The sequence below is a fragment of the Aulonocara stuartgranti genome (assembly GCF_965226115.1).
Source record: "Aulonocara stuartgranti genome assembly, chromosome: 17".
Lineage (NCBI taxonomy): Eukaryota > Metazoa > Chordata > Actinopteri > Cichliformes > Cichlidae > Aulonocara > Aulonocara stuartgranti.
This window is the reverse complement of record NC_138953.1, coordinates 5871061-5883421: the sequence shown is the minus strand read 5'-3', so window position 1 is coordinate 5883421 and position 12361 is coordinate 5871061. Positions and strand designations below refer to the sequence as shown.

Genomic DNA, 12361 nt, shown 5'->3' with positions numbered 1-12361 from the left:
GCTTTGTGCTTGCATAATATCCCAGTATTGCTTTACTGGTGCTTGTTATAAAACAGCCAGCTGCGTGATTGCTTGAAATGTGTTGTAAATGACTGATGGATCGGTTGTCTGACTTGTAATTTCGCCTGTGTGTGCCTGTTGAGATGATGATTGATTAGTACTTTGGTGGAGACTTTAAAAAAAGCAAATCACTAATGGAGGCTCTGGTGTTTCTCTTTGTTGTTTGACTATGTTTTTAGGAAAATACGGGCGTCACACCAGCCTGCCGTTCCTCAGACCTCCCCTCACTACAGCCCTGCTCACACTGGGAAAAGCACACCAGGTCACACTAACATCTAAATCTCTGAATTGTTTAGTGTGTGTGTGTGTGTGTGTGTGTGTGTGTGTGTGTGTGTGTGTGTGTGCGCGCGTATTCTGATGTCCTTTTCTTTTACCCTGCAGAATGCTATGTTTGGAAATGGACTAGTCCTCCAGAACCTTTTGCACATGCAGCTGGCACAGCAACAGCTTCTACACATCAAAGACAAACGCATCAGCAGCGTAAGACACCTGTTTGTGTGTCTGTGTGTGATGATTTGCATATGCTAGTGCTGAGGGTTAAACATAGTTGGGGGCATGTGCATATGTGCCCTTATGTTTTTATCTCCAGCACTTAATGCACGGGAAAACGAAACCACATCGAAATCATGCAACCTAATTGCTTCTCCTTTTCTGTTTAAAGTGAGACCTTGAGGTGATGAGTTTCTGTCTGTGTTTTCATTTGCATATTTTTTGTGTTGCTGAAGTGAAAGTTAAATGTCATGGGTACTGATGTTTGGAGTATTTGATGTTTTTTTTTCTTTCTTTATCTTTTTTCTTTTTTAAGCTGAATGATTGCAATGCATACTGGATTCTATCTCTACATATTTTTAAAAACTTAATCAACCCATAACTTTAACAAGGAGGACCATTTTAAGCTTTCAATTGGCATGTCCATCCATCCATCCTCTACATGCTTATCTGGGTCCAGGTTCCAGTCTAAGCAGTTAAACCCAGTCCTATTTCCTATTGTTCACCCAGAGGGACACTGAGGTGTTTCCAAGCAAGCCCAGAGATGTAATCTCTCTAGTATGTCTTTGGTCTGCCCCAAGGCCTCTTCCCTGTAGGATATACCCAGAATATCTCACCCAGGAGGCATCCAAGTCATATGCCTGAGCAAAATAAACTGGCTCCTTTCGATATAGAGGAGTAGCAGCTCTGCTACTCCTACTTGAATGGCCAAACTCTACGGGAGAGCCCACCCACCCTTCAGAAACTCATTTGCACCCCTTGTATATGTTCTTTCAGTCACTACCCAGTTTGTGACCATATGTGCCTGTAGGGAGACTGACTGACGGGTAAAATCCGCTTTGCTCTGTCAGACTGCAAGAGATAAGAGTCTGTCCACACCTCCTCTTGCCAAGGGCAACTCCGGTTTGGAACATTAAGTCTAGCCCTTGTCCAGGAGGCTCGAGAGCCCATGTTGTACATTGAGGTGAGCCTGATGATATTTCTCAGCCTCACGTGTTAGCTTTGTCTTCTTCCCCAACCAAAGAGGTGAAGTTCCATGTCCCAAGAGTTAGTTTCATTGCTTTGTAATTGTTGTGGAATATCCAAGTATTACTATTAATTTTTATTCATTTCTTTTTTGTGAGGACATTTTAATTTAATCTCTGAAGTTGGGCATTTGAACTCTATGGGGAATGACTCGTTCTTGGTGTTGGTCTTGGAGGAACTAGAGTTCTGGGAACTTCAACGCTGGCTTCATTTTCAGTACCGGAGATTGCCACTTGGACTTTTATAAAGATGAGACTGCATATTCTGAGAAATCTGTGAGCAGGTCCTGGTAATTCTAAAACCTTTGTGGATTGGATGCTCTGGATCTGCTTTACACACCATTGTATAGCTAGCACAGCCCTCCATGGTGGATTCTGTTTGGTTTATAACGACCATCTCGCTCATGCTCTTCCAATTTTGTTTTTTATGATATTGTTCTTTGATTTTGCTTTTCTGTTCCATTTTTTTTTTTTGTAATACTCTTCCTTCTCCTCTTTCATTTCCCCTTTATTAGGTCTCCAGTCTGCTCGGGGACCCGTCCAGACTGCTCATGCAGAAAGCCTTGTCTCTGCGACCTCCAGGCCTCGTGCAGCTGGGGAAAGGCCTCCTGGGAGACTCTCCTACAGGTAAACGGGTTCCATTATGTAGTGGTTTACACGTTTACCTAACACGCTAAACAGCCACAATTTAAGAGTAGACACAAATCTCTGTGGGGTTGTGTCAGGAAGTGCGTCCGGTGTAAGAAATCAAAATGTTAATTACCCACTGTGGCGACCCCTTAATAGCAGGTAAATGAGTAACAAGCACCCTGATCAGATGAGTTCATTTAATTATTGCAAACAAATTAAATCACACTGAAGCATTCAGGCTTTGGTTAATACCTAATTTAGTGTTTGTTTTTGGTTTTCTTGCTCTACTACTTTTGTCTTTTTCTTGAGAGGGAGCATATTAATAGTTTAACTAACTGTGTGGCTCCAGAGTGCAGCGGTTTACACATTTGCTTGACAAGGTCTGTGAAGGTCGCTGGTTCAGACCTTATTAACATTTTAACTTGGTAGCGCTCCTACAACACCACCTTTATTTTTCCACGTACCAGTTTTCTAAAAATCAATGATTTACTGTTTACAGTGTAACCTTTTGGTCTGTTCTCTCTGCCAAATCCAGAATCTGTTCTATTTTACATGTTAATAATGAAGGCTCTAAGGTCCCAGAAAAATATTGTTCATGTTAAAGTGAAAGCCATAAATTTTGTGGGTCCTTTTCCTAATTCTGACCCGTGTGTCGGGCTTGTCCCTGTAAAGACTGCTGAATTTCGCCCAGCTGTACGTTACAGTGCGGAGCAGGAAGCTGCAGCAGATTTACAATTCAAATCTCCAGCTGAGAAAAGCTGTGTTGTTTTAAATGGAAATGATATACCGCAGACTTTTTATGTGCATAAAAACAAACAATCATGCCCATGTGCACCACTGTGAGTGTGTCCCTCTTTGATTGGATGCATGAGTTTGCAATTTTGCATACGAACGTGCGTGTCTCTTGTCGGTGCGCGTGTCTGCTGGGGAATGTTGGCTCAAGGCTTGTTAGAGCGGTTTCGTTTATTGTGCGATGGAGGCCATTTGTCACAGCAATATTGGATTTATAATAAGTGCCACTGCGTATGTTCACGTTTAGTGTGTGTGTGCATCTTTTACTTATATGTTTGTGTTTTGTTTGTTTTTTTGGCCTGTGTGCATTTGTATGGGATTATGTTGCATGTGTACATATTTGTGTTATTAAACCCTGGAGTGAGTGAAATATTGGGATTGTGGAGAGCTAAGTGGCAGGCTGTAAATAAACACGATAAGCAGTGATGTATGAGCGGGAAACTTGCTCTCAAATATTACAGCTGGCTCTGCAGAGACGGCCAGGCGGAGTTTCCAGCCGTTTGAGCGATTCGTCTGTGTCCTGAGGAGACGGAGACACTGATGGTCATCTGTGAAAGCCATTTCGCATGTTTATCTGGCATCTTTCCCAACCGTGCCTTTATTTCCCTTCATTTCATTTCCTTTTTTTCTGTATACTATGTTTTTACTTTACTGTTTCTTGAATTTCAACTTTCTGTTATCACTCACCTCTCCTTTCATTTCCTCCTGTTTTTTTGTTTTTTTTGCTTTCTTGTCATCTCCCCTTACAGAGTTGGGACAGGAGTCAGTTCCAGCATCTACCCACAATGCCACAGTAGTGGTTTCAGCAGCAGGTGTCATGCCGTACCTCCAGGGTCGGGCTGTAGGAGGAGACCTACCTAGCCACAGCACCCATTCTGTGACTACGACCCCCTCTGCTTCCTTCTCTTCTTCCTCCTCTTCTTCCTCTTCCACCTCCTGTGACAACAGGCAGCCAGCTCCTCCAGGGACGATGGTGAGCGCCCAACCGCAGGGACAGAGCTATTCCTTGGGTATAAGTAACTCGGGCCTTGGCCCGCCTCCGCCTAAACCCCCTGGAGGAGTTTACACGACAACAGGCCAGCACAACAGCTCAGACAGCTGCCCCCTGGTGAGGACACCGACCGAAAATCTGCATGCGTGAAGCAAATACAAAATACTTAGACTGTAAATAAAAGATGGCCTTCCAAGTCTGAAAGGAAGTCCAGTTATAAACCTAGACTGGGCCTGTATGTCTCATTTGATGGATGATCTAAGTAAAACATGTTCTAATCATTACACCGTTTCAGTTCTTACTTAATACAACATGATATTGATTTTTGGATGCTTTAGGGCGGAGCTACCCTGTGATTGAAAATTTGCCAAATTATGACCTTGCAGTGCTCTCGCTTACTCGGATCGTCTCCTTAATTGGATGTGTGCTTTTAAAAAGATATCAAGATGGCGACAGTCAAAATGCTCACAAAGCATTTGATGATGTCCCCTTGGCTACGTCCATCATTTATATACAGTCTTAACATTTCAAAATGTGTAATTTGACAGACTCACAAACCAGGCAGCATTACCTGGCCCTCGTTGTCAGTATTACATAATTGTCGCCTGATCAAATGTTTGGTGGAAGTTTCTAGAGATATTGGTGTAATTCTTGAATTTCTATATTTATGTGTACGTTGCTGCACAAATTAATATTTGAACTCCAACTGTGATGCAAGTTGTTGATATTTTCCATGAAACCGATCTGTAACTTATCTCTAGAAATGCTTGTTATGGTCCTAACTCCTTCTACCCTTCAGTCTCTCTGTCTCTTGGGGGGAGGGAGTATTTATTCCTGATTAGTGTTGTCTGCTTTTAACCTCAACACACAATATCAAGGGAGCTTTTTGAATAAACAGCCTCAGTCCCTTGAGCGCTTTACCTTTGGAAAATGCCTGTAATGCAACCTGTACCCACCTGCCTGTTTTCTTTCTAAAACACCTCCCTAAATCTCCTAGACTCGGCCAGGATTAAATACAGTACGACTACACTAACATCATTATCTCTTATAAGTCTGTGTACAGAAATAATCACAGTGCCGAGGTTCTTAGGGGACACGATTCCAGTCCCAGTACTGTCTTCTCTGAAGTCCCTTTAATAGAGAGAAAGTGTAATTACTAGAGAGGACAATCCTCGCAGGTTTCCACCATCACTTTAGCTCTTCAGTAGCTCACAAAAGTCAGCTTTAGAGCCTCATGTAAAGTTTGTATAATCAGTATTTTTTAGAATTTGTGTAGCACAGTATTTTTCATTAAATCCACAATGTGATACATGTTTGGAATAAAGATGAAGCAAAGTAGCTGTAATTGCCTTCAAACACCTCTAAAAACGAAAACCTGATTTTTATTTGCAGTTCCTGTTGGTGGCAGTGTGAATAATACGTTTTATATTCACCTGTCTCTCTTTAGGTAAACAGTGGACAGAGTTCTTTGTTGGGCGATCCTCCTAAAGAAGTCAGGCTGCCTTCTAATCCTTACCTAAACCTGGCAAGTGTAATGCCAGGAGTAGTTCTGCAAGGTGAGCACACGATCGCACAACAACCATAAAGTTTTTGCACCAGAGTTCACGTCCTGGCTTTTGCAGCACTTAAAAGCATTTTGTGCTCATTTATTAGTCAAGCTTTTTTATTCAAGAAGAGCAATTCAGGTCAGCCGGTGATCAATTCTACCACCTCTGTTAATCAGATCAGTTTTAAACACTAAAATGAATAAAATCAGTTGGAAACCTCATATCAGACACGTACGAAGTGTCCAAGAGCATCTCAATCATGAACAACATGAAACAGGTTCTAGATTATAATTGTCTCTATTTACTGAATTGTCTCTAATTCTTCCAATATTTAACTTATTGTGTAGAGGTGTGGGGAAATATTATAAAAATACACTAAATTACAAAAAAGGGCAGTTTGTGTGATAACCCACATCATTATGATTATTAACACATCATTTGTCGTCCATTCTCCCTTCTACTCTTCCATAGGCTCAGTGGGCAGCAAAGCCCAGGGAGGACAACCCAGCGCTGCAGTTTACAACAGCTCAGTCGCTCCTGTGGTCTCCCAGGGCTCCGGCTCCTACTCCCACAGTGCAGCAGCTACGACCGCTGCCCCGTACACCACAGATTCCTCCACTGACTACAGCCAGTACAACCAAGCATACACACAGGTGCTGCCCTACAACACATGCACGTGTGTACACACACACACAAATATGAATGCTGAATTTTGGGGTCTGTACATTCAGTTAGTGTGAACAGGCATTACTGGGCCTCAAATATGCTATTGATGCATGTGTTGCTGAGTAGATGGATGGATACACAAAGCGCGGCTGGATGGGTGCAGCAGAGACAGGATGAGCTGTAACTAGAGGAGGCAGGGTGGTGGAAGAGATGGGAATGGGTATGGATATTTGGACAGACAGAATGAGAGTGGATTTGGCAGTGAGCACTGCGTGTCTCCATCTGTCCCTGCTCTCCTTCTCACGCCTAACACTCCACTCAGAACAAGTCCCAAAGCCCTTCTACTGCTTGTTTGTCATCTTTCTTTCTTTCTTTTTTGCGCTTCTTCCTCCTCCAGCAGTAGGTGACATATCTGATGCTCGCAGCAAGTACCAAACCCCATTTGAAATGTTAATTACACTCTACTCATCCAAACAAATGAGTCATGATTAGATAACCAATAAAACGGTCGGTTTAATTTGTCTGGAAAGACAAAGACAGAGGAACGAAACGCTGGAGAGCAGGAACAATACTTAATGAGACTCATAAAATTGAAAGGTGGCAAAGAAAAAAAAAAAAAACAATCACGCAAAGACAAGAAAGCACTGTTCATGCTTGGTAATGTGTGTGTGTCGTAGGAGGCCATGCAGCAGTGGTACCAGCACTATCAGGCGGCACAAGCCCACAGCTACAGCACGGCCGCGCCACAGGACAGCACGGCCGCAGACTACAGCAAGGAGCACACTCAGGTGGCAAACACACACCTGTTTGTGACCGTGTGGGATTTGTGCCACGTGTTGTTTTTTGTTTGATCCATGTATTTCCATGTAAATGTATTTCCTTCATTTCTTCATCCTCGCATCAGAGTCCGGCCCACTTCAGTTTGCTGTAAATGTGTTCTTTGTGCAAGCAAGATAAAATATTTTGCAACTAACAAAAAGTAGCTGCAGTGCTAAAAAATAAAATGAAAGGAACACTTTTCAATCAGTGCAGCATCAGGTCAGTTAAACTTCTGGGATATTGATCTGGTCAGTCGCAGAGGGGGTTGTTAATCAGTTTCAGCTCCTTTAGTGTTAATGAAATTAACAACAGGTGCACTGGAGGAGCAACAATGAGACAACTAACAAAACAGGAATTGTTTTACAGCTGGAGGTCACTCACAGTCTTTCCCTCCTCATCTTTTCTGACTGTTTGACACTAGTTTTGTATTTGGCTAGGGTCAGTGTCGCTGCTGTTAGCGTGAGGTGATACCTGGACCCTGCAGAGTTTGCACGTGTAGTCCAACTCCTCCAGGATGGCATATGGGCAGAAGGTTTTCTGTGTCTCCCAGCACAGTCTTAAGAACATGAAGGAGATTCCAGAGACAAGGCCCTTAACACGGACAACCTAAGTCTACTGGCCGCTGCCATTTTTTCACTTTTTAAAAAAAAATTTTTTTTTTTGTTTTGAATTCAGCCCTCTGCAGGGTCAATATTTTCATTTCCATCACATCCTTTTATTCCTAACACGTTATCCAGCATGATTTTTTTTTCCCTTTGAGATCTAATTTGTTCCTTTGAAAATTAAAGTGTTCCTTTAATTTTTTTGAGCAGTGTAAAAAAACCCACAACAAAACTACAATGGATGTGAAATCTTGTTTTCTAGACTCCAGCTGTGTCCACCTATGGAGATTACAGTTCCTACATGCAGGCAGTCACTCAATACTACTCCCAGCCAGCAACAGCCAATCAGGGCTACGCCAGCAAGGTAAACACACACACACTATAAACTCTTTGAAACACACATGGCTCCCTTGGCCAGGTGTTAGCCCTCAACTAGCTGCTTGGAAAAGAAGAGAAAACAAAATCCTGTGCACAAGCACACACACACACACACACACACACACACACACACACACACACACAGCCTCCGTACCCATTCACTTCAGTTATCATGCATGTATCAGCAAAGCTAACGAACCCAGCGTGTCCCAGGGATAAGCATTTTTACACAAGTTATTCATTTGTCTTCTTAAATTAGTTAGAACATACAAATAATTCATATTAGGGTAAGATAAGCTCATTTAGATTGTCCGTGACCATACGGACACACACACACACATACACACAGATACAAAGTGAAGCTCTTGAAAAATCCAAGCAGCTTCCTATCCTGCAGACAGAGTGTAAGCTATCTACACGCGCTGGCACTAACATGAAGTTCATCCGCATGTTTATTTGGAGAGGTTGACCTCTCGGCGACACCGATACCCTGTTAGAGGGAACGCATCACTCTGCACCCAGCAGCTGATGCCAGCCATCTCCACACACAATGAGCAGCCAAATCCAGGCTTATCTGCTGCTGCTGGAGGATGTGAGCATATGTGCATTACCTGTGGGGGGGACATAGATCAGTTTCACGTTGTGATGAATCGGGGACTCGCCTCCCTTTTGGGGACTAAAAGTCTCTTTGAGGTAAATCATAAATGCTTTTTGGTGGAATAATTAGGGTAAGGCTCCAGGATGAATACGTATAAGGCAAAAGTAATGTCCTCTGACGTAATGGAAACACGACTGCATGTAAGATGTTTTCTTAGAAGATGATGTCATAGATCTTATTGCACAGCTAGCTTGGACCCTGGCGTCCTGAGCTCGTGGAAATTTTGATAACTCTGCCTGAGAAATCCTTCGTATCATTTGACAAAGGCGTTACATTGAGCTGTGTATATGTCGGCATGAGTATTTTGATTTGGGATGGTTGCCTCGGAGAGTAAGCCCCTGTGACGGGAAGCCGGTTGAATGAGCCTACCTGATGTGCCTCATAACAGACACTAGAGGACAGAAAAGCTAACATGAATAAAACACTTTTGTCAATTATTTTCTCATGTTATGAGATTCTGTCAGCACCTAAACAGTAACACGGCAACAAAAAACGGCTTCAGAGACCATTTTCCTTGGTGTCCTGAGTATACCTTTGAATCATATCAATAAATAAGCTACTACTATTTGTTTCTGTGTTTCCTGTAGGAGGTGGAGGTGTGTAAGCCTCTGGGAGTGTCTCTGCACGCGGTCAGTAATGGCGCGGCTCCTCCCCCGGCCGTCCTACCTGCCGCCGCCGTGCTCCCAGCTTACAGCACGCTGCCCTTAATGCCGGGCTTCCTCGGGGCACCGCACCCATCTGCGGCCGCACCGAACCCTGTCACACACGCACACACCGCTGCTGCGGACTGGAACACCTATTACTATGTAAGTAAAGAACAATCCATGATCCCGTATGAGACACGAAACACATTTTTTTGTCTCCATTCTTTTAGGGTTTTTTTCTCCTTCCTTTTCATTTCTTTTTGAAATCATGACACACTCGTCTTGGGCCAAATAACAACAATTCAACATTTCATATTGCAGCTAAGTGAAATGTTGAATTGTTGTTTCCTCCACAGCTTCTGATATTAGAGCGCTGCACTCGTTGTTGACAGTGGGGATCTGGGAGGAGGGGGTTGCTGCTCATCCTGCTGAATTGAAAAGTGATATATTGTGCTAACCTTTTCTGTATGCCTTTATGTGTAGTAGGGCAATTGTTGCTAGTATAAGAAATGTGTGTAGAGATTGTCTGTACTGCAGGAGTATTTTTCTGTGGTTAGCTTTAAAAAAAGAGTTGCTGAGGGTGCGACTGCTTTACAATAAAAGCAGAGAAATTGCTGGGATGCTATGCTCCCTGCATAGATGTTTCAAATTAAAAGCTGCTATACTGGGTCAAATGTTAGGATCGGTTCCTTTCCTTGTAGGCCTTTTAATGTGAAAGAAGAACAGGAAATAGGCACTTTAGACTGAAACAAACACAAAAACAGTGACTAAAAACAATAAAGCTGAGCTCCAGGCAGCAGTGTGACGTGTACAGATTGATGTCAGTGCTGCCAGTGATTTGAATACCAGTTCTCATTTGAAGGTCTGTGCTGGTCTGCATTAGCTGCAAGTAGCTCCACACGTTTCTGCTTTCAAACAGTGCAGTGTTATAAAGGCTGCTTGCTAAAAATTTATTTCCTCTTTTTTCTCTCAACCAAGTCAACCAGTAGACTACCATTCAGTGCAGCTTTTATTTATGTTTTTCCCTGCATAGTTGAAGGCCGTTAAAGCCACTCAAGGAGACACGGAGGTGGAAGAGATTCACAGAGCGAGAGAGAGTGCACAGTGACGTAAACAGACCGGGGCCAGACGTCTGAGCTAAGCGTCATCTCCTCAAAGATTTGCATTTGTTTGTGCTACTACACACAAATGCATGCAAATTCAGGATTTTTGCTTATTCGTCAAAATTGCACAAACCTGTACGCTTCTTTGTCACCGACCTTCTATGTTAGTTGATCATTTCAGTAATTTAGGGTTAATCTCCTGCAGATCGTTAGCAAGGCTGCACTTGTTTTAGTAAGACGCAGAAAACAATGTTTAGTGACCACAGAAACTTATAGTAGTGGACAACCGAAGTCCCGAGATGAATTAAATTAATAAAACAATATTTTTTGGTAAAATGGTCTGAAACCAAGAGTAATATTCCCGGGATAAACAATAAACCCTTTCATGATCATAAAAAAAGATTTCCTTAGTATTTGAAAATGAAATATATGGTTTTTATCGGTGACTTTCCAACTATAAGTGTTTTCATACACGTCCAGGTCAAACGTCCATAATCCCTCCTCACCTCTGCCTCCCGTTCTCTTCTTGTTTCTAACCCATCAGAACCAGACGAGGGGCCATAAGAGGGAGTATCCTCAGCTGGCAGTGCAGGAAGTTACAGCATCCGATGCGGCCTACATCGGGCAGCACTCGCAAGGCCTGGGGGGGCAGTACGCTGACTACTTTAAGAGGAAGAGGCTCTAGTTTGAACCGAACCACCTTGAAGCCTAAAAGCTTAGGGGAGGGAGGCGCAAACAGCTGGATGTCTGCTGGATGTCACAGCTCCCTCTAGTGGCCTTTCTGTGGCTGCCATTTTGCAGTCCTACAAAAGTCAGTGTTGAGTTTGAAAGATTTAGGTTTGCAGATGGCTCGAGTGAAATGAAGCCATAGTGCTCTTTGATCTTGGCACGTATGTACACACACGCACACACACATATATATATATATATACACACAGTGTTATTTTTGTCCTGTTCAAGCCTTAACTCTTTAACTTAAGCTGTTGTTTCACAGTCAGTGTGTTAACTGTACTTAACTACTATTATCTTGTACAATTTTTCTAATATATCATGTAAATTGAAGTATATTGCATCTGTATGTACAAGCAGCTTTTGTATTTGCAAGCAGGGCGGCCCGCCGTCTGCCTCTGAAACTGTCTTAGGACTGGCCATGCAGTCAGCTACCCCCCCCCCCCCCCCCCCCCCATCCCAGTCTCCCTTTTTTTTTTTCAAAAGACTGAACGTGTCTGATGTCGCACACTCGCCCTTTGATTTGTCAGCCAGTCTGACATCTTTTTGTTCTCGCTTCCCTCTTTTTTCTCTTTTCTTTTTATTAGACCAGGTTACTCTTTAAACCCCCCCCCCCCAGAATTAGAGTACGCGTGTGTGCGTATTTATGCGCGTGTGTGTGTGCCGCTCTGCTGTATCTGTAGGAAATGTCAGCCATTTCAATCCCAAGGTTTGGGAGCACATCAGGAAAACAAAGGGCCTAAACCAATCAAAGCCCTTAATTTAAAGCTTCCCTCAATGAATGGACTTTTCTTACAATGACTGGATGGATAATAAAAGGCTGGTGTAAATAGTGCAGTGTAATACAGAATATATAAAGCCATGTGTAACAGACAATATCACATACAATGGATGTTTCTGAGCTCCTCTGCGAGCCTGTTGTACAACATGAATGAAGGTAAAACCTTTTAGTGTCTGATTTGTTTTGTTTATACCTATACTGTTATATATTTGTAATATAATAATATTACAAGGCAATTCAAGTAATTTACTAATCAAAGCAGGTTCCGAGTGTGTTTGCTTTTGCGAATAAACTTGTACTCAAATCGCTGTTAAAAAACATGTGCTGTTGCTTCTCTCGTGAGTAGCAAATCTTAGCTGGATGAAATGATCAACTGATGGCTGGCAGTGGTGAAACAGCTTCAGGATCACCTTTAAAAAACAATATAAGCGGTTTGTTTTTAGCCAA

At 42.8% G+C, this 12361-nt stretch overlaps 1 protein-coding gene across 2 annotated transcripts in view; it reads left to right on the top strand.

Annotated features, from left to right (window-relative positions):
* Positions 1-11583, top strand: part of raver2 (ribonucleoprotein, PTB-binding 2) — a 93893-nt gene extending 82310 nt beyond the window's left edge. Inside the window, exons 8-17 of one of the 2 annotated variants that reach the window (XM_082511902.1) lie at positions 240-322; positions 442-540; positions 2090-2201; positions 3746-4104; positions 5435-5543; positions 6006-6187; positions 6878-6988; positions 7884-7985; positions 9245-9463; positions 10949-11583. In XM_082511902.1, coding sequence (XP_082368028.1) covers positions 240-322; positions 442-540; positions 2090-2201; positions 3746-4104; positions 5435-5543; positions 6006-6187; positions 6878-6988; positions 7884-7985; positions 9245-9463; positions 10949-11089 — 1517 coding nt within the window. In that variant the 3' untranslated portion in view covers positions 11090-11583. Of the gene's footprint in view, positions 1-239; positions 323-441; positions 541-2089; positions 2202-3745; positions 4105-5434; positions 5544-6005; positions 6188-6877; positions 6989-7883; positions 7986-9244; positions 9464-10334; positions 10863-10948 lie in introns of those variants that run through there. The other variant, XM_082511903.1, reaches the window with a different exon arrangement.
* Positions 11584-12361: the final 778 nt, after the last annotated feature.